The sequence below is a fragment of the Pleurodeles waltl genome, chromosome 10, assembly GCF_031143425.1.
Source record: "Pleurodeles waltl isolate 20211129_DDA chromosome 10, aPleWal1.hap1.20221129, whole genome shotgun sequence".
NCBI classification, from domain to species: domain Eukaryota; kingdom Metazoa; phylum Chordata; class Amphibia; order Caudata; family Salamandridae; genus Pleurodeles; species Pleurodeles waltl.
In genome coordinates this window covers 480,707,420-480,730,226 of record NC_090449.1, presented here as the reverse complement: position 1 = coordinate 480,730,226, position 22,807 = coordinate 480,707,420, and the positions used below count along the sequence as shown (strand labels likewise).

Genomic DNA, 22,807 nt, shown 5'->3' with positions numbered 1-22,807 from the left:
GTAGATTCGCATGTTTTGCATAGCTCGCCATCTGGTGTTGGGCCGGAGTGTTACAAGTTGTTTTTCTTCGAAGAAGTCTTTCGAGTCACGGGACCGAGTGACTCCTCCTTTTGTCTCCATTGCGCATGGGCGTCGACTCCATCTTCGATTGTTTTTCCCCGCAGAGGGTGAGGTAGGAGTTGAATTGTAGTAATAGTGCCCATGCAATGGAGTGACTAAGTATGTACCTATTTAAGGTTGAGATGATAAATATACAAATAGTTGAAGGTAACTTCCAAACTGCTACAGGCTCCCGGGGAGGCGGGTGGGCACATGCGAATCTACAGCGACTGATGCCACGAACAGATGTACACTGGGTAAGTGACATTTTCAGTTTGATGGCATCTGTCGCTGTAGATACGCATGTTTTGCATAGACTAGTAAGCAGTTATCTCCCCAAAAGCGGTGGCTCAGCCTGTAGGAGTGGAAGTAGTTTGAAATAATGTTCTTAATACGGCTTGACCTACTGTGGCTTGTTGTGCGGATAACACGTCTACACAGTAGTGCTTGGTGAATGTGTGAGGCGTAGACCATGTGGCTGCCTTACATATTTCTTGCATTGGGATGTTTCCTAGAAAGGCCATGGTAGCACCTTTCTTTCTGGTTGAGTGTGCCCTTGGTGTAATGGGCAGCTGTCGTTTAGCTTTAAGGTAGCAGATTTGGATGCATTTAACTATCCATCTGGCTATACCTTGTTTTGATATTGGGTTTCCTGCATGAGGTTTTTGAAATACAATAAATAGTTGTTTAGTCTTTCTGATGTTCTTTGTTCTGTCAATGTAATACATTAATGCTCTTTTGACATCTAATGTATGTAGTGCCCTTTCAGCTACGGTATCTGGCTGTGGAAAGAACACTGGAAGTTCCACTGTTTGATTTAGATGGAACGGTGAAATAACCTTTGGCAAAAATTTAGGATTAGTCCTTAGTACGACCTTATTCTTGTGTAGTTGTATAAAAGGTTCCTGTATTGTAAACGCCTGAATCTCGCTTACTCTTCTTAGGGAAGTAAGGGCGATGAGAAATGCAACCTTCCAGGTTAGGAACTGTATTTCGCAGGAGTGCATGGGTTCAAAAGGTGGACCCATAAGTCTAGTTCGGACAACATTTAGGTTCCATGAAGGAACAGGTGGTGTTCTTGGTGGTATAATTCTCCTAAGGCCCTCCATGAATGCTTTAATGACTGGTATCTTATATAGGGAAGTTGAATAGGTAGTCTGCAGGTATGCAGATATTGCTGCAAGGTGTATTTTAATGGAAGAGAAAGCCAGGTTAGATTTTTGTAAGTGAAGCAAGTAACCCACTACATGTTCTGGAGTTGTGTGTAATGGTTGTATTTGATTAATATGGCAGTAGCAAACAAACCTCTTCCATTTACTTGCATAGCAGTGCCTGGTGGATGGCCTTCTGGCTTGCTTTATGACTTCCACACATTCTTGGGTAAGTTGTAAGTGCCCGAATTCTAGGATTTCAGGAGCCAGATTGCTAGATTCAGCAATGCTGGATCTGGGTGTCTGATCTTTTGGTTGTGTTGTGTCAACAGATCTGGCCTGTTGGGCAATTTGATGTAGGGTACTACTGATAGGTCTAGCAGCGTTGTGTACCAGGGTTGCCTTGCCCAAGTTGGTGCTATTAATATGAGTTTGAGTTTGTTTTGACTGAGTTTGTTTACCAGGTAAGGAAGGAGAGGGAGAGGAGGAAAAGCGTAAGCAAATATCCCTGACCAGTTCATTCATAGGGCATTGCCTTGGGACTGTTTGTGTGGGTATCTGGATGCGAAGTTTTGGCATTTTGCGTTCTCCTTCGTCGCAAACAAGTCTATTTGAGGTGTTCCCCAGAGTTTGAAATAGGTGTTCAGAATTTGGGGGTGAATTTCCCATTCGTGGACCTGTTGGTGATCTCGAGAGAGATTGTCTGCGAGTTGATTTTGGATCCCTGGTATAAATTGTGCTATTAGGCGAATTTGGTTGTGAATTGCCCAACGCCAAATTTTTTGTGCTAGCAGGCTTAACTGCGTGGAGTGCGTCCCCCCTTGCTTGTTTAGATAATACATTGTTGTCATGTTGTCTGTCTTGACGAGAATGTATTTGTGAACTATTATTGGTTGGAAAGCTTTTAGTGCTTGAAAAACTGCTAGAAGTTCTAGGTGATTTATATGCAGTTTTGTTTGATGTACGTTCCATTGTCCTTGTATGCTGTGTTGCTCGAGGTGTGCTCCCCACCCTGTCATGGAAGCATCTGTTGTTATTATGTATTGTGGCACTGGGTCTTGGAAAGGCCGCCCTTTGTTTAAATTTATGTTGTTCCACCACAGAAGCGAGAGGTAAGTTTGGCGGTCTATTAACACCAGATCTAGAAGATGACCCTGTGCTTGAGACCACTGTGATGCTAGGCACTGTTGTAAGGGCCTCATGTGCAGTCTTGCGTTTGGGACAATGGCTATGCATGAAGACATCATGCCTAGGAGTTGTAATATCTTTGCTTGTATCTTTTGTGTTGGATACATGCGTTGTATGATGGTGTTGAAATTTTGAATTCTTTGGGGACTTGGAGTGGCTACTCCTTTTGATGTGTCTATTATGGCTCCTAGGTATTGTTGTACCTTGCACGGCAGAATGTTGGATTTCGTGAAGTTGACGGTGAACCCTAGTTTGAAGAGGGTTTGTATGATCTGATTTGTGTGATTTGAGCACTCTATTAACGAATGGGCCTGGATTAGCCAGTCGTCTAGATATGGGAACACATGTATTTGCTGCCTTCTGATGTGTGCAGCGACTACCGCTAGACATTTGGTAAAGACTCTTGGTGCGGTTGTTAATCCGAAAGGCAGTACCTTGAATTGGTAATGTATTCCTTTGAATACAAACCTTAGGTATTTCCTGTGCGATGGGTGTATTGGTATATGGAAATACGCGTCCTTGAGGTCTAAAGTTGTCATGTAGTCGTGTAGTTTTAGCAATGGTAATACTTCTTGTAGTGTGACCATGTGAAAGTGGTCTGATTTGATGAATGTGTTCACTATTCTGAGGTCTAGGATTGGTCTCAGCGTTTTGTCCTTCTTTGGTATCAGAAAGTACAGTGAGTAAACTCCTGTGTTTATTTGTGTGTTTGGCACTAATTCGATTGCATTCTTTTGCAATAGTGCCTGCACTTCTATCTCCAGGAGATAGAAATGATGTTTTGTCAAATTTTGTGCTTTTGGTGGTATGTTTGGAGGGAATTGTAGAAATTCTATGCAATAACCATGTTGGATAATTGCTAGAACCCAAGTGTCTGTAGTGATTTCCTCCCATGCTTTGTAATAATGACTTATTCTTCCCCCCACTGGTGTTGTGTGGAGGGGGTGAGTGACATGCGAGTCACTGCTTAGTAGTAGGGGTTTTGGGGCTTTGAAATTTTTCTCTATTCCTAGGGAATTGCCCTCCTCTATATTGTCCCCGAAAACCTCCTCTGTACTGTCCCTGGTAACTGGACGGTGTTGCCTGTGAGGTGCTGGCTTGTGTGCTCTGACCCCGAAACCCCCCTCTAAAGGGTGTTTTACGGAATGTGCTGTAATTCCCTCTGCTCTGCGGGGAGTAGAGTGCGCCCATGGCTTTAGCAGTGTCCGTGTCTTTTTTGAGTTTCTCAATCGCTGTGTCCACTTCTGGACCGAACAGTTCTTTTTCGTTAAAAGGCATATTGAGAACTGCTTGCTGAATCTCTGGTTTAAATCCAGACGTTCGGAGCCATGCATGCCTTCTGATAGTTACAGATGTATTAATTGTCCGTGCAGCTGTATCTGCAGCGTCCATGGAGGAGCGGATTTGGTTGTTGGAAATGGTCTGTCCCTCCTCAACCACTTGTTTTGCCCTATTTTGTAGGTCCTTGGGCAGATGGTCAATGAGATGTTGCATCTCATCCCAATGGGCTCTGTCATAGCGCGCAAGTAGTGCCTGGGAGTTAGCGATGCGCCACTGGTTTGCAGCTTGTGCTGCGACTCTTACCAGCTGCATCGAACTTGCGGCTTTCTTTATCTGGGGGTGGTGCATCTCCAGATGTGTGGGAGTTGGCCCTTTTCCTAGCTGCTCCTACAACGACAGAGTCTGGTGGCAGCTGTGTAGTGATGAAAGCCGGGTCTGTAGGAGGCGCCTTATACTTTTTTCCCCACTCTTGGTGTGATTGCCCTACTTTTGACCGGCTCCTTAAAGATTTCTTTTGCGTGCCGGAGCATACCAGGGAGCATAGGCAGGCTTTGGTAGGAGCTGTGGGTGGAGGAGAGTGTGTTGAATAAAAAGTCATCCTCGACCTGTTCTGAGTGGAGGCTTACATTGTGAAATTGTGCTGCTCTAGCCACCACTTGAGAATACGCAGTGCTGTCCTCTGGTGGAGATGGCTTCGTAGGGTATGCCTCCGGACTGTTATCTGACACTGGGGCGTCGTATAAGTCCCATGCGTCTTGATCTTGGTCACCCTGGCTCATAGTGGTGTGAGCTGGGGAATGTGATGGAGTTTGTGCTGGTGAGACGTTAATCAAAGGTGGAGGAGAGGGTGGTGGGGTAACTTTTTTCACCACTTTTGTTTGTGGTGTTTGTTCAGTTTGGAACTCCAATCTTCTCTTTCTTCTAATAGGGGGAAGGGTGCTTATTTTTCCTGTCCCCTGCTGTATGAAAATACGCTTTTGCGTATGGTCTACATCAGTTGAGTGTAGCTCTTCCTCAAACCTATGTGTAGGAAGTTGGCTCTGTATGGGCTATTTCAAAGTAAGGAATAGCATGCACAGAGTCCAAGGGTTCCCCTTAGAGGTAAAATAGTGGTAAAAATAGATAATACTAATGCTCTATTTTGTGGTAGTGTGGTCGAGCAGTAGGCTTATCAGAGGGTAGTTGTAAAGAAATGGCTCCCTGTTGCAGTTACCCCCCACTTTTTGCCTGATACTGATGCTGACTTGACTGAGAAGTGTGCTGGGACCCTGCTAACCAGGCCCCAGCACCAGTGTTCTTTCACCTAAAATGTACCATTGTTTCCACAATTGGCACACCCTGGCATCCAGATAAGTCCCTTGTAACTGGTACCTCTGGTACCAAGGGCCCTGATGCCAGGGAAGGTCTCTAAGGGCTGCAGCATGTATTATGCCACCCTAAGAGACCCCTCACTCAGCACAGACACACTGCTTACCAGCTTGTGTGTGCTAGTGAGAACAAAATGAGTAAGTCGACATGGCACTCCCCTCAGGGTGCCATGCCAGCCTCTCACTGCCTATGCAGTATAGGTAAGACACCCCTCTAGCAGGCCTTACAGCCCTAAGGCAGGGTGCACTATACCATAGGTGAGGGTACCAGTGCATGAGCACTGTGCCCCTACAGTGTCTAAGCAAAACCTTAGACATTGTAAGTGCAGGGTAGCCATAAGAGTATATGGTCTGGGAGTCTGTCTTACACGAACTCCACAGCACCATAATGGCTACACTGAAAACTGGGAAGTTTGGTATCAAACTTCTCAGCACAATAAATGCACACTGATGCCAGTGTACATTTTATTGTAAAATACACCACAGAGGGCACCTTAGAGGTGCCCCCTGAAACTTAACCAACTATCTGTGTAGGCTGACTAGTTTTAGCAGCCTGCCACACTAGAGACATGTTGCTGGCCCCATGGGGAGAGTGCCTTTGTCACTCTGAGGCCAGTAACAAAGCCTGCACTGGGTGGAGATGCTAACACCTCCCCCAGGCAGGAACTGTAACACCTGGCGGTGAGCCTCAAAGGCTCACCCCTTTGTCACAGCCCAGCAGGGCACTCCAGCTTAGTGGAGTTGCCCACCCCCTCCGGCCACAGCCCCCACTTTTGGCGGCGAGGCTGGAGGGAACAAAGAAAATAACAAGGAGGAGTCACTGGCCAGTCAGGACAGCCCCTAAGGTGTCCTGAGCTGAGGTGACTCTGACTTTTAGAAAGCCTCCATCTTGCAGATGGAGGATTCCCCCAATAGGATTAGGGATGTGACCCCCTCCCCTTGGGAGGAGGCACAAAGAGGGTGTACTCACCCTCAGGGCTAGTAGCCATTGGCTACTAACCCCCCAGACCTAAACACGCCCTTAAATTTAGTATTTAAGGGCTACCCTGAACCCTAGAAAATTAGATTCCTGCAACAACAAGAAGGACTGCCTAGCTGAAAACCCCTGCAGAGGAAGACCAGAAGACAACAACTGCCTTGGCTCCAGAAACTCACCGGCCTGTCTCCTGCCTTCCAAAGAACTCTGCTCCAGCGACGCCTTCCAAAAGGACCAGCGACCTCTGCATCCTCGGAGGACTGCCCTGCTTCGACGACGACAAGAAACTCCCGAGGACAGCGGACCTGCTCCAAAAAGACTGCAACTTTGTTTCAAGAAGCAGCTTTAAAGAACCCTGCAACTCCCCGCAAGAAGCGTGAGACTTGCAACACTGCACCCGGCGACCCCGACTCGGCTGGTGGAGAACCAACACCTCAGGGAGGACCCCCGGACTACTCTACGACTGTGAGTACCAAAACCTGTCCCCCCTGAGCCCCCACAGCGCCGCCTGCAGAGGGAATCCCGAGGCTTCCCCTGACCGCGACTCTCTGAAACCTAAGTCCCGACGCATGGAAAAGACCCTGCACCCGCAGCCCCCAGGACCGGACTTTCACTGGAGAAGTGACCCCCAGGAGTCCCTCTCCCTTGCCCAAGTGGAGGTTTCCCCGAGGAAGCCCCCCCTTGCCTGCCTGCAGCGCTGAAGAGATCCCTTGATCTCCCATTGACTAACATTGCGAACCCGACGCTTGTTCTAACACTGCACCCGGCCGCCCCCGCGCCGCTGAGGGTGAAATTTCTGTGTGGGCTTGTGTCCCCCCCGGTGCCCTACAAAACCCCCCTGGTCTGCCCTCCGAAGACGCGGGTACTTACCTGCAAGCAGACCGGAACCGGGGCACCCCCTTCTCTCCATTATAGCCTATGCGTTTTGGGCACCACTTTGAACTCTGCACCTGACCGGCCCTGAGCTGCTGGTGTGGTAACTTTGGGGTTGCTCTGAACCCCCAACGGTGGGCTACCTTGGACCAAGAACTGAACCCTGTAAGAGTCTTACTTACCTGGTAAAACTAACAAAAACTTACCTCCCCCAGGAACTGTGAAAATTGCACTAAGTGTCCACTTTTGAAATAGCTATTTGTGAATAACTTGAAAAGTATACATGCAATTGAAATGATTCAAAGTTCCTAATGTACTTACCTGCAATACCTTTCAAACAAGATATTACATGTTAAATTTGAACCTGTGGTTCCTAAAATAAACTAAGAAAATATATTTTTCTATAACAAAACCTATTGGCTGGATTTGTCTCTGAGTGTGTGTACCTCATTTATTGTCTCTGTGTATGTACAACAAATGCTTAACACTACTCCTTGGATAAGCCTACTGCTCGACCACACTACCACAAAATAGAGCATTAGTATTATCTCTTTTTACCACTATTTTACCTCTAAGGGGAACCCTTGGACTCTGTGCATGCTATTCCTTACTTTGAAATAGCACATACAGAGCCAACTTCCTACAGTAGTGCTAAGCATTTGTTGTACACACACAGGCAATAAATGAGGAACACAGACAATTCCAGGCCAATAAGTTTTGATATAGAAAAATATATTTTCTTCGTTTATTTTAAGAACCACAGGTTCAAGATTTACAAACAATACTTTAAATGAAAGGTATTTCACTTAGGAACTTTGAATTAGCAAAATAGCATATACAGTTTTCACACAAATGGCAATAAGCTATTTTAAAACTGGACAGTGCAATTTTCAACAGTTCCTGGGGGAGATAAAGGTTTGTTAGTTTTGCAGGTAAGTAAACCACCTACAGGGTTCAAAGTTGGGTCCAAGGTAGCCCACCGTCGGGGGTTCAGAGCAACTCCAAAGTTACCACACCAGCAGCTCAGGGCCGGTCAGGTGCAGAGTTCAAAGTGGTGCCCAAAACGCATAGGCTTCAATGGAGAAGGGGGTGCCCCCAGTTCCAGTCTGCAAGCAGGTAAGTACCCGCGTCTTCGGAGGGCAGACCAGGGGGGTTTTGTAGGGCACCGGGGGTGGGGGGACAAGTCAGCACAAAAAGTACACCCTCAGCGGCACGGGCGGCTGGGTGCAGTGTGCAAACAGGCATCTGTTTTGCAATGTAGTTCAATGGGAGACCCAGGGGTCTCTTCAGAGATGCAGGCAAGGAGGGGGGGGGGCTCCTCGGGGTAGCCACCACCTGGGTAAGGGAGAGGGCCACCTGGGGGTCGCTCCTGCACTGGAGGTCGGATCCTTCAGGTCCTGGGGGCTGCGGGTGCAGTGTCCTAACCAGGCGGCGGGTTCTTAGAAGCAGGCAGTCGCGGTCAGGGGGAGCCTCTGGATTCCCTCTGCAGGCGTCACTGTGGGGGCTCAACTCTGGCTACTCACGTGCTCGCAGTCGCCGGGGAGTCCTCCCTGTAGTGTTGGTTCTCCACAAGTTGAGCCAGGGGCGTCGGGTGCAGAGTACAAAGTCTCACGCTTCCGGCGGGAAACGTGTGTTCTTTCAAAGTTGCTTCTTTGTTGCAAAGAGGCTTCTTCCTTGGAGCAGAGCCGCTGGCCTTGGGAGTTCTTGGTCCTTTTAGATGCAGGGTAGTCCTCCAAGGCTTCAGAGGTCCCTAGACCCTGTGGAACGCGTCGCAGTTCTTTTGAAGTGGGGAGACAGGCCGGTAGAGCTGGGGCCAAAGCAGTTGGTGTCTCCGTCTTCTCTGCAGGTTTTTCAGTTCAGCAGTCCTTCGTCTTAGGTTGCAGGAATCTAGTTACCTAGGTTCTGGAAGCCCCTAAATACTCAATTTAGGGGTGTGTTTAGGTCTGGGGGGGGGGGGGGGGGGGGTTAGTAGCCAATGCCTACTAGCCCTGAGGGTGGCTACACCCTCTTTGCACCTCCTCCCTGAGGGGAGGGGGGCACATCCCTAATCCTATTGGGGGAATCATCCATCTGCAAGATGGAGGATTTCTAAAAGTCAGAGTCACCTCAGCTCAGGACACCTTAGGGGCTGTCCTGACTGGCCAGTGACTCCTCCTTGTTTTTCTCATTATCTCCTCCGGCCTTGCCGCCAAAAGTGGGGCCGTGGCCGGAGGGGGCGGGCAACTCCACTAGCTGGAGTGCCCTGGGGTGCTGTAACAAAGGGGGTGAGCCTTTGAGGCTCACCGCCAGGTGTTACAGTTCCTGCAGGGGGAGGTGAGAAGCACCTCCACCCAGTACAGGCTTTGTTACTAGCCACAGAGTGACAAAGGCACTCTCCCCATGTGGCCAGCAATATGTCTGGTGTGTGGCAGGCTGCTAAAACTAGTCAGCCCACACTGGTAGTCGGGTATGGTTTCAGGGGGCATCTCTAAGATGCCCTCTGTGGTGTATTTTACAATAAAATGTACACTGGCATCAGTGTGCATTTATTGTGCTGAGAAGTTTGATACCAAACTTCCCAGTTTTCAGTGTAGCCATTATGGAGCTGTGGAGTTCGTGCATGACAGACTCCCAGACCATAAACTCTTATGGCTACCCTGCACTTACAATGTCTAAGGTTTTGCTTAGACACTGTAGGGGCATAGTGCTCATGCACATATGCCCTCACCTGTGGTATAGTGCACCCTGCCTTAGGGCTGTAAGGCCTGCTAGAGGGGTGACTTATCTATACCTATAGGCAGTGTGAGGTTGGCATGGCACCCTGAGGGGAGTGCCATGTCGACTTACTCATTTTATCCCCAACAGCACACACAAGCTGGCAAGCAGTGTCTCTGTGCTGAGTGAGGGGTCTCCAGGGTGGCATAAGACATGCTGCAGCCCTTAGAGACCTTCCCTGTCATCAGGGCCCTTGGTACCAGTTACAAGGGACTTACCTGGATGCCAGGGTGTGCCAATTGTGGAAACAAAGGTACAGGTTAGGGAAAGAACACTGGTGCTGGGGCCTGGTTAGCAGGCCTCAGCACACTTTCAAATCATAACTTGGCATCAGCAAAGGTAAAAAGTCAGGGGGTAACCATGCCAAGGAGGCATTCCCTTACAGGATGTGACTGTCAACAATGTGATCCGACACGATTATCGATAAGGTGGTCAATGACAGAATGTCAGTCGACATGGTTGCTGATGAGGTTGAGGAGCCAGGTTTCACCACCAATTAATCTGTTTGTTTCATGTATGTCAATGGAAAGTAAAGTTTCCTGGGGGTGTTAAGTTGATAAGCATGTCAAGGAAGAAATCTCCCCACAAGAAACATGTGAAATCAATGAAAGATCCTAGGCTGGAGAGCTGGGATTGCACAGCTTCATCAGGTATGGTGTATATATGTAGCCTCTGCCACCCACATGTTTCTCCAGTGTTGAGGGAACATCTCACTGCAACCAACAGTCTGGTTTTTTTTGTGTGTTTTTTTTTGTTGGGAGATGTTAGTTGACATCCGCCTTCAGAAAACGGTACTATTTTGGTACTCTCCTGACATCAGAGGAGTTCTTCAATGTTAAACAATGCCAGAAAGAATTCAGTTCTCTTCCAGTGGACTTGTATGACTGTTTACGTCTCTGAATCGAGCCAGCAAAACAATATGGGCAGGGAGGCACCGTCTTTCAAGCCATGCAAAGGAAGTTTGTACCAAAACAAGATTACGTCTATTGTGAATGCAACTTAATCTTCTAAATACATGGCACGCCCAGGTAAGGCATTTTGGAAGGGTAGTATTTGCAGTAAAAAAGGAGAATTAAAAGTAAATAAATAAAAATTAATAAAATAAAAAAATAATAAAAAAAGGAAATTGAACTTCTTTATTGAAAAGCAGGAGGTAATTCCCACCGTAAGCCAATGCTCTTAGGGGTACTGGTTGATAAAACCAAATTAATCAAATGCTCTCTACCTTAGACATATTTAAGAACATAAGTTACTTACCTGAAACTGTGTTTCTTCAGTATTGGTATCTTTCATAGATTCACAGGTTTAAATCATTCCCCATCGAAGTGGGAGTCCCAAAGAACCAGAGATAGAAGTAGAGAAAGAACTTACATATAGCTTAATGTTAAAGGCCTTCACTTTAACAGCTTATTAACATAATTTAAAAAGAACCGAAGTTCAGACAATCAGGTAACAGCACCCTTTTGAACCCTCACCAGAGAGGCTTCAGTCCCTCAGGATTTTCTAGCACAAGTGAGATATATATTTAGTCTAGCAAAAAGGGGAGCATGATTGGTCCCATGTGAATTTATGAAAGATTCAGACTGGAGAACTACGGTTATAGGTAAGTAACTTATTTTCTTCTCCAGTATTGATTGTTCATAGATTCACATGCTTGAACCAGAATAGTTAGAGGTTAGCATCTACAAACATTATAATGGTATAGAGGATGGAGAAATAGGATTAACTGAAAGTGGCTCACCTTATTGGAATAGATGGAGTAGTACTGCTTGCCCCACCCGCCACATCGCTCGTCAGGGGATATGAGGTATTAATGTTGCATGAAGGCGTTCCTACTGGGCCAAGTTGCCACACTGCAGATCTGTTGAAGAGGCAACCCAGCGAAGAGGTCTGGTAGAATGTGCAGGAAAATGGCTCCCTGTTGCAAGATGAATGCCCTTGTCTTGACACCAGAGACAGAAACACATCTATTTGAGCATTTCTCTCTTATTAGTGGAATCAGCTCAGGCCTTGGAGAGGATTTATCTGCAGTCCTCTAGGATGTCTTACTGTGAAAATTCATGGAGCTCAGGAATCAGGCTGACAAGTGCAATGATGATGGATTGGGATGACATATCTGGCTGTTGTTCATAGTAAGTAAAGTAGTATCAGTGTTAGCAGTATGTGGTCCCTTTTCTGAGGAGGAGTTCTGTGAACCAGAACTGCCTGGGCCACATGGGAGCAATGAGCATCACCCAACAAGGTTTTCTTTAGCTTGTTGAGGAGCCTGGGGATCAATGGGATCAGGAGAAAAGCATATGCAAAGATTTGTTGACCATCTAATCAAAAAAACAACCCTGGTTAGTGATGCCAGCTTGCGTAGTACTCACATTTCCGAATGATCTTGTCTCAAAGAGGTCACTGTTCAGCTTGCCCCAAAGGCCAAAGATGATTAACATCTGTTGATCAAGCTCCCACTCATGGCAGCTGGTGGACGTCCTGCCGAGTGTCTGCCAATACATTAGTCGCTCCGGGCATGTGTTCTGCCTTCAATGTTGCGTGGTCGTGCTGGGCCCACTGCCAAATTTGTTGTGCTTGTTGTAACAGAGCTGATAACCTTGTTCCTCCTGGCTTGTTTATGTAATGCATGGTGGTGGTGGTTTTGGTGCTACTGCAGATGAACATGCTATCCTGGGGAGGAAAGATATTAAAGCTAGTGCTATGGCTTTGAGCTCCAGGAGGTGCATCTCCTTTTCTATGCTGTTCCATCTCCAGCTGATGAGGAGGCACTGAAGGGTTAAGAATCCCAACGCTCTATGGACGTATCTGTTTTAATCACAAAGTCTGATACCTGCGGGAGTAAAGTGAGACCTTGGCTGATGCGGCCAGTAAGAGCCCACCATTTCATAGATAATTATGGATAAAGTAATGCGAATGTGTACAAAAAATGCTTAACACTACTCCTTTGATAAGCTACTGCTCGACCACACTACCACAAAATAGAGCATTAGAATTCTCTTTTTGCCACTATCTTACCTCTAAGGGGAACTGTAGGAAGTTGGCTCTGTATGTGCTATTTCAAAGTAAGGAATAGCATGCACAGAGTCCAATGGTTCCCCTTAGAGGTAAAATAGTGGTAAAAAGAGATAATACTAATGCTCTATTTTGTGGTAGTGTGGTCGAGCAGTAGGCTTATCCAAGGAGTAGTGTTAAGCATTTGTTGTACATACACAAACAATAAATGAGGTACACACACTCGGAGACAAATCCAGCCAATAGGTTTTGTATAGAAAAATATCTTTTCTTAGTTTATTTTAAGAACCACAGGTTCAAATTTAACATGTAATATCTTGTTTGAAAGGTATTGCAGGTAAGTACATTAGGAACTTTGAATCATTTCAATTGCATGTATACTTTTCAAGTTATTCACAAATAGCTATTTTAAAAGTGGACACAGTGCAATTTTCACAGTTCCTGGGGGAGGTAAGTTTTTGTTAGTTTTACCAGGTAAGTAAGACACTTACAGGGTTCAGTTCTTGGTCCAAGGTAGCCCACCGTTGGGGGTTCAGAGCAACCCCAAAGTTACCACACCAGCAGCTCAGGGCCGGTCAGGTGCAGAGTTCAAAGTGGTGCCCAAAACGCATAGGCTCCAATGGAGAGAAGGGGGTGCCCCGGTTCCAGTCTGCCAGCAGGTAAGTACCCGCGTCCTCGGGGGGCAGACCAGGGGGGTTTTGTAGGGCACCGGGGGGGACACAAGCCCACAGAGAAATTTCACCCTCAGCGGCGCGGGGGCGGCCGGGTGCAGTGTTAGAACAAGCGTCTGGTTCGCAATGGAAGTCAATGAGAGATCAAGGGATCTCTTCAGCGCTGCAGGCAGGCAAGGGGGGGGGCTTCCTCGGGGAAACCTCCACTTGGGCAAGGGAGAGGGACTCCTGGGGGTCACTTCTGCAGTGAAAGTCCGGTCCTTCAGGTCCTGGGGGCTGCGGGTGCAGGGTCTTTTCCAGGCGTCGGGACTTAGGTTTCAGAGAGTCGCGGTCAGGGGAAGCCTCGGGATTCCCTCTGCAGGCGGCGCTGTGGGGGCTCAGGGGGGACAGGTTTTGGTACTCACAGTCGTAGAGTAGTCCGGGGATCCTCCCTGAGGTGTTGGTTCTCCACCAGCCGAGTCGGGGTCGCCGGGTGCAGTGTTGCAAGTCTCACGCTTCTTGCGGGGAGATTGCAGGGTTCTTTAAAGCTGCTCCTTTGGATAAAGTTGCAGTCTTTTTGGAGCAGGTCCGCTGTCCTCTGGAGTTTCTTGTCGTCGTCGAAGCAGGGCAGTCCTCAGAGGATGCAGAGGTCGCTGGTCCCTTTGGAAGGCGTCGCTGGAGCAGAGTTCTTTGGAAGGCAGGAGACAGGCCGGTGAGTTTCTGGAGCCAAGGCAGTTGTTGTCTTCTGGTCTTCCTCTGCAGGGGTTTTCAGCTAGGCAGTCCTTGTTGTTGTTGCAGGAATCTCGTTTCTAGGTTCAGGGAGAGCCCTTAAATACTAAATTTAAGGGCGTGTTTAGGTCTGGGGGGTTAGTAGCCAATGGCTACTAGCCCTGAGGGTGAGTACACCCTCTTTGTGCCCCCTCCCAAGGGGAGGGGGTCACATCCCTAATCCTATTGGGGGAATCCTCCATCTGCAAGATGGAGGATTTCTAAAAGTTAGAGTCACCTCAGCTCAGGACACCTTAGGGGCTGTCCTGACTGGCCAGTGACGACTCCTTGTTATTCTCATTATTTTCTCCGGCCTTGCCGCCAAAAGTGGGGGCCGGGGCCGGAGGGGGGCGGGCAACTCCACTAGCTGGAGTGTCCTGCGGTGCTGTGACAAAGGGGTGAGCCTTTGAGGCTCACCGCCAGGTGTTACAGCTCCTGCCTGGGGGAGGTGTTAGCATCTCCACCCAGTGCAGGCTTTGTTACTGGCCTTAGAGTGACAAAGGCACTCTCCCCATGGGGCCAGCAACATGTCTCTAGTGTGGCAGGCTGCTGGAACCAGTCAGCCTACACAGATAGTCGGTTAAGTTTCAGGGGGCACCTCGAAGGTGCCCTCTGTGGTGTATTTTACAATAAAATGTACACTGGCATCAGTGTGCATTTATTGTGCTGAGAAGTTTGATACCAAACTTCCCAGTTTTCAGTGTAGCCATTATGGTGCTGTGGAGTTCGTGTAAAACAGACTCCCAGACCATATACTCTTATGGCTACCCTGCACTTACAATGTCTAAGGTTTTGCTTAGACACTGTAGGGGCACAGTGCTCATGCACTGGTACCCTCACCTATGGTATAGTGCACCCTGCCTTAGGGCTGTAAGGCCTGCTAGAGGGGTGTCTTACCTATACTGCATAGGCAGTGAGAGGCTGGCATGGCACCCTGAGGGGAGTGCCATGTCGACTTACTCATTTTGTTCTCACTAGTACACACAAGCTGGTAAGCAGTGTGTCTGTGCTGAGTGAGGGGTCTCTTAGGGTGGCATAATACATGCTGCAGCCCTTAGAGACCTTCCCTGGCATCAGGGCCCTTGGTACCAGAGGTACCAGTTACAAGGGACTTATCTGGATGCCAGGGTGTGCCAATTGTGGAATCAAAAGTACAGGTTAGGGAAAGAACACTGGTGCTGGGGCCTGGTTAGCAGGCCTCAGCACACTTTCAATTCAAAACATAGCATCAGCAAAGGCAAAAAGTCAGGGGGTAACCATGCCAAGGAGGCATTTCCTTACAGGAACCCTTGGACTCTGTGCATACTATTCCTTACTTTGAAATAGTGCATACAGAGCCAACTTCCTACAATATAGAAACATTTCTTATTTTATTTTAGGAACCACAGGATCAAGATTTACAAACAATACTTTAAATGAAAGGTATTTCACTAGGTATCTTAGGAACTTTGAATCATCACAATAGCATGTACAGTTTTGGCAAAAATGGCAATAAGCTATTTTAGAAGTGGACAGTGCAAAAATCAACAGTTCCTGGGGGAAGTAAGTAATTGTTAAGCTCACAGGTAAGTAAAACACTTACAGGGTTCAAAGTTGGGTCCAAGGTAGCCCACCGTTGGGGGTTCAAGGCAACCGCAAAGTTATCACACCAGCAGCTCAGGGCCAGTCAGGTGCAGAGGTCAAAGTGGTGCCCAAAACACATAGGCTTCAATGGAAATAGGGGTGCCCCGGTTCCAGTCTGCCAGCAGTTAAGTACCATCGACTTCGGAGGGCAGACTGGGGGGGGGGGGGGACACACAAGCAGGCACAAAAAGTTCACCCTCAGCGGCACAGGGGCGGCCGGGTGCAGAGTGCAAACAGGCGTCTGGTTTTCAATAGGATTCAATGGGGAGACCCGGGGGTCTCTTCAGTGATGCAGGCAGGCACGGGGGCTCCTCGGGGTAGCCACCACCTGGGCTAGGAAGAGGGTCGCCTGGGGGTCGCTCTTGCACTGGAGTTCGGTACCTTCAGGTCCTGGGGGCTGCGGGTGCAGTGTCTTTTCCAGGCATCTGGTTCCTTAAAGCAGGCAGTCGCGGTCAGGGTGAGCCTCTGGATTCCCTCTGCAGGCGTCGCTGTGGGGGTTCAACTCTGGCTACTCACTGGCTCGCAGTCGCCGGGGAGTCCTACATGTAGAGTTAGTTTTCTGCAGGTCGAGCCGGGGGCATCGGGTGCAGAGTGGAAAGTCTCACGCTTCCGGCGGGAAACCTGTGGTCTTTAAAAGTTGCTTCTTTGTTGCAAAGTTGCAGTTTTGGTGAACAGGGCCGCTGTCCTCGGGAGCTTCTTGGTCCTTTAGATGCAAGGTAGTCCTCGGAGGCTGCAGTGTCGTCGTAATTTATGAAGATTTCCCTTGTCTCTGGTGCAGTCGGAGAGGATTCTAGAGATCATGATGGTTGTGGAAGCCAGAGGTGAGAACAAAATCAGCATGGGAGACAACGCAGAGGAGAGCGAGAGTGGATACGACAGTGGTGGCAGTGACCATACATGCAGTCATTGACAAAAAGGCAGTTGAAAGTGTAATTGACGAGATGCATAAGTGCCTCATATGTACGCTTTGAGTCTTTGGTCATGGGCGGTAGAGATTTTGACGACCTTTTGACTGTGCACCTTTGAAGGAGTTGGAGGCTCTGAATGCACCTTTCGAGCACAAAATTCTCCTTTTTTCAAGTAAGCAGACATACCTCAGATGTTTTTTTTTTTAGCATGTCCAGTAGGCCCACAATGGGACTTTTTTGCTGCCTTCTTTTGTGATTGTAACCGCACACTGAGGCGATCTATCCCTTTTGCTGGATTTTTGCATATCAGAAAGAGGGTTCTCCTTAGCTTTAAGTTTCTGAAGCCAAATGAATAACCTCCCTTCTCTATCCTTAAGAGTCTTTTGAGAAAAGGTGTGACATACCTTGTAATCCTTAGGTTTATGCTCCGGGTGAAAACAAATACACTCTTTGTGAGGGTCATAAGAGTGTATCCCCTTTTTGCCACCTGTGCCACATGACCTCAAGAGTCCTTTTTTGATTACTTCTGACATTAGAGAGCAGACAGTCTGGAACATAAAAAAAAATAAATGTGGACCTGTAGAGAAACAAATGAATAAACTGGAAAAAAATCTGAGCAGAGCTCAGAGGGACTCCCATCACACAACGTGCGGTAGAAAATTTGAGGGACTGGAGCTCTGTAGTGGTGGTTCTGATGGGTGTTGTCGCCTGAAAGGCTGGACTTTGGTTCTTTTTAAATGATGTCAATAAGTGGTTATAAAGTGAAGGGGTTCAACGTTAACCTCGAGATAAGTTCTTTACCTACTGCCACCTATGGTATCGTGGGACTCCCACTTGGACGACAGGGAATGATTAAAGCTTGTGAATCTATGAAACAGCCAATACTGGAGAACATCTTTTAAACTGTACCTGTGGTACTTTGTTATTTCCAAAGTGTTTGTGGTTATAGACCAGTTACCCCAATCCCCAACCCCCAACCCCCCCCCCCCCCCCCCCACCCAAAAAAAAAACTTTTAAATCAAACTCAGATCTTCAGGAAAGGCAGAAGGAAAAACAGATTGACTGATAATGCATTACTTTCCATAACAGCTAATTTACATTGAAAAGACCCAATCCTTTGTTAACCCTCAAAGAAATAAATATCCCTTATTATATTCATAAGATCAGGTTTGTTTTGCAATCATGCATAAATGCAAATATTCAACGTTTATAAATATTGTTTAGAAGATTTTTTTTTTTTTTGTAAGGGGACCACCACTCAAGTTGTCCACACTTCAATACCTGTCAGTAAGGAACATTTAACTGACCAATAGCAGACAGACTGGTTAAAAATTGCTTCTAACCAGCACAAAGTACCACCATGCAACAGCCTAGACCTTGAGCAAAACACTAAAGTACTACTGCCAAGTTCACAGCTCACACTCTCTAAAGGTAAGGCACTAGTCAGCCACAGGATTGTTTGAGCAGTTTGCATTTGAGGAAAGGGGTAGTCAACTGACATGCAGAGGCAAAATGTGTAATGGAAAGGAATACAAGCAGATACTATTTACCAAAAGGTTTATACCTTAACCAGCTTTACTCTAGACAACACTAATTGCATCTGAAGTCCTTCCATCACACACGTCTGTCAATACACTACCTCCCTCTCTGCCTCCACTTACCTTCATATGTGAGATTTGGTCCTGTTCCCAATTGAAACGTTTCATTTGATTCTCCTCCAACTCCATCCGAGTCTTTATATACTGATCGTAATTTCCCTGCGTGGCAGATAACAAAAGACCATGAGCTCAACTGTAAATTAACACTCAATACAAACGTTAATTTCATCTACATAAATGTGAGAGACAACTTTAATCTCAGTTAGGACCCCTGGGTCATCATTGATCCAAGGATTAAAAAAAAGAAAGTTACTAGAGAGAAAAAAAGGCCCTCAGAGATGCAGATGTTGGGTTAAGGGAAGGTTATAAAAAAGCACGGTGCTGCAGACTCTGGCGCTTTATATCTCTTTTCTCCAATCTGGAATTGAGAAGCAAGGCTGTAGCTGGGTTTCGCATGCCTGACAGTCCATCTTCCAAAAGATGGCCCAAGATGGGAATGTTCTTAAGGAGTGCCTACCCCGGTCCTAATATCAAAGAAAAAACAAGCAATTTCTTCCCCTGCAGAAGGAACTGATAAATTAAACCTTTGTGACACCGTGTCACAGAGCAAGTGACATCTATATTAATCCATATTTTCTTTCCATTGTCACGATCTTGTAAGGATCTTTTTAAACCGGCCTAGTGTCAATGTGCGAGTTCATGTGCCACCCCCACAACAATATTTAATGGAACCACTTTCGTGCAAGTACATAAGGGGCACCAAAGGCAAGTTAGTTTACACTCTCGTAGCAGCAAGTGCCCACACTATACTCCACCAGCCATTGCCTTAATTACCCACATAAATCACCCTCCCCTCAGTCCTACCCTTTACTTCGTAGCAATTAATCTACGCCATGCTCTATTGCTGAAATCTACTCTTTAGATACCATTTTAGCTGTCCCAAATTAGTGTTTTGCCCAAAATGCCAGACTGTTCAGAACTCCTCATTAATTTCCTCTCAGATTTTACTCTAGTTATTAAGGCAAATAATCTACATCGTCCATCCATCATTTAAAATGTTCAATTAATAATGTAGTTCCTAAAAAGATAGGCAACGGATATACAATTTCATCGTCAACCAATACATAGACCTTAATCAGATTCTTAGAACGATACGTTATTTGCCCCCGATTTTGCCTTAGAGGTTCCCCACCATGTACCTTTCACTTAGTCACATCCACTTATATTGTATTGGATGGTACAGTAGCGGTCATTTTTAAAAAATACTCTATTTGATGACCTGAAACCCTTTGCACATGCTAAATTCTGGAGTTAATGTGGCACTATTATTGATCTTCACTTCTCTCTAGTAGGGTTTTGTTCACCTTCACTGTGCCATGCTTTATCCCTGAACTTGTTTACTTCTTCTGCACTGTCTGCCTCTCCTTACTGGTGACAAATTTGTGGTTAGTCAGACTCTTTCTATAGTTTAGACAGGTTTACTGACTCTTACCCAGTTGCTGGGCGTGTTCAATTAGGTCCCACTCATGTTGCCGATTACATGTCAAATTAAATCCTGGCATCTCCTACTCTTGCTTCTTTCCTGTATTTCAGGCCTTTAATTTGGTTTGATCACTCAGATTTCTCCTCTACCCTAATGAATTACTGTCCCTGTTCCTTGATACACCCACAGAGGTAAAAGTCTCAATGGAACTCTTGGGTCACAAACTCTGGATTCCTCCATCCATCAAAACTTAATTACCACAGACAATTGCCATCTGCTCCCTGGTTAACTCAGGGACTCATATCTTACATTTCAATTAAAAAAGGGTTCAAAGATCATTCATTATAGACAATTCCTCTTCCAATCGCTACGCCAATCGAGCTATTCTAAAAGCATTCCTTAAGTTAGTTAAATTAACCTACTTGCTTTATTTTCTATGGGAGTTCAATCACTTGCACCCCTAACAACTTACAAATTATGAATGCACTTGTTGACCCTCAGTTGACCTCTGCATGATTTGTCTTAATTTTGTTATCACATATCGAATATCCGACAGTCCCACCTAAATCAAGTTTGCCACTGTGCTTCGTTTGCATTGACTGGACAGCCCAACGCTCTGTTCTCACCACTTTTTCTGAAGTCTAAATCTCAACTACTTTTTGGCATTACTTTTTTTCACCTGATCTAAGCTAGGCACGCATCTTTCATTCTAATGGACATTGGCAACCTGTCACTCTCTAGCACAACTGTCCCACTTGCTTGGAAAAATGATCTTATGGTACCATTATTGAAAAAACCTTCACCTGACCCCAACATCTTAAGTAACGTGGCCCACTCTCACGCAAATAAATCATTCATTACTTAGCTCTGTTTTTAGAAGACAATGGTTTACTCTTGTAACCAATCTGATCTTTGCCCCTTTCAATCTACTTAATTTGCATTGGTATTCATTCTTGAAAAATTCCGGCCCATTGTGGACCAAGTCTGCTCAGCCACACTGATCCTTTTAGACACATCTGCCATGTTCAACATGGTTTTGTTTCCAATTCTTCGGTCTCAATTCCCTCAGAAAGGGGACATCCTGTATCTCGATTTCCTTATATCTTGATAGAAATTGGTCACTAGTCCTCTACTAGGTTTGCTCTACCTTTTGCTCATGCATTCAAAGCTCCTCTTAGTAGGACAGTCACATCTATGTAACTCCTCTGGTCCCACTCATTCGGTCCTATGGGCTTCCCTTCATGACACAGGCAGACAATACTCAACTACTTTGGGGACTGCCACAACCCTATTGAAAATAGACTTGGTGCTGCTTGGAGATTGTGGATGGACTGGATGAGCAAAAACATTTTGAAAATTAACACCTAGGAAACAGAAGCTACAGGTAGTCTGTATCAGATGATTGACAGAACTCTCCCTTGCCAGCACACTTGGTCAGGAATGAAAATGTCACTTACCCAGTGTACATCTGTTCGTGGCATCAGTCGCAGTAGATTCGCATGTTCTGCAATAGCTCGCCATCTGGTGTTGGGCCGGAGTGTTACAAGTTGTTTTTCTTCGAAGAAGTCTTTCGAGTCACGGGACCGAGTGACTCCTCCTTTTGTCTCCATTGCGCATGGGCGTCGACTCCATCCTCGATTGTTTTTCCCCGCAGAGGGTGAGGTAGGAGTTGAATTGTAGTAATAGTGCCCATGCAATGGAGTGACTAAGTATGCACTTATTTAAGGTTGAGATGATACATATATAAATAATTGAAGGTAACTTCCAAACTGCTACAGGCTCCCGGGGAGGCGGGTGGGCACATGCGAATCTACTGCGACTGATGCCACGAACAGATGTACACTGGGTAAGTGACATTTTCAGTTCGATGGCATCTGTCGCTGTAGATACGCATGTTCTGCAATAGACTAGTAAGCAGTTATTTCCCCAAAAGCGGTGGATCAGCCTGTAGGAGTGGAAGTAGTCTGAAATAATGTCCTTAATACAGCTTGACCTACTGTGGCTTGTTGTGCGGATAACACGTCTACACAGTAGTGCTTGGTGAATGTGTGAGGCGTAGACCATGTGGCTGCCTTACATATTTCTTGCATTGGGATGTTTCCTAGAAAGGCCATGGTAGCACCTTTCTTTCTGGTTGAGTGTGCCCTTGGTGTAATGGGCAGCTGTTGTTTAGCTTTAAGGTAGCAGATTTGGATGCATTTAACTATCCATCTGGCTATACCTTGTTTTGAAATTGGGTTTCCTGCATGAGGTTTTTGAAATGCAATAAAGAGTTGTTTAGTCTTTCTGATGTTCTTTGTTCTGTCAATGTAATACATTAATGCTCTTTTGACATCTAATGTATGTAGTGCCCTTTCAGCTACGGTATCTGGCTGTGGAAAGAACACCGGAAGTTCCACTGTTTGATTTAGATGGAACGGTGAAATAACCTTTGGCAAAAATTTAGGATTGGTCCTTAGGACGACTTTATTTTTGTGTAGTTGTATAAAAGGTTCCTGTATAGTAAACGCCTGAATCTCGCTTACTCTTCTCAGGGAAGTAATGGCGATGAGAAATGCCACCTTCCAGGTTAGGAACTGTATGTCGCAGGAGTGCATGGGTTCAAAAGGTGGACCCATAAGTCTAGTTAGGACAACATTTAGGTTCCATGAAGGAACAGGTAGTGTTCTTGGTGGTATAATTCTCCTAAGGCCCTCCATGAATGCTTTAATGACTGGTATTTTATATAGGGAAGTTGAATAGGTAGTCTGCAGGTATGCAGATATTGCTGCAAGGTGAATCTTAATGGAAGAGAAAGCTAGGTTAGATTTTTGTAAGTGAAGCAAGTAACCCACTACATGTTCTGGAGTTGTGTGTAATGGTTGTATTTGATTAATATGGCAGTAGCAAACAAACCTCTTCCATTTACTTGCATAGCAGTGCCTGGTGGATGGCCTTCTTGCTTGTTTTATGACTTCCATACATTCTTGGGTAAGTTGTAAGTGCCCGAATTCTAGGATTTCAGGAGCCAGATTGCTAGATTCAGCGATGCTGGATCTGGGTGTCTGATCTTTTGGTTGTGCTGTGTCAACAGATC

General features: G+C 46.3%; 1 protein-coding gene across 1 annotated transcript in view; it reads right to left on the bottom strand.

Moving 5' to 3' along the window:
- ABCF2 (ATP binding cassette subfamily F member 2) overlaps nucleotides 1–22,807 on the bottom strand; it is a 293,880-nt gene that overhangs the window by 232,042 nt on the left and 39,031 nt on the right. The window contains exon 7 of the mRNA XM_069212334.1: nucleotides 18,312–18,407. Within this exon, the coding sequence (XP_069068435.1) occupies nucleotides 18,312–18,407 (96 nt within the window). The remainder of the gene's footprint in view (nucleotides 1–18,311; nucleotides 18,408–22,807) is intronic.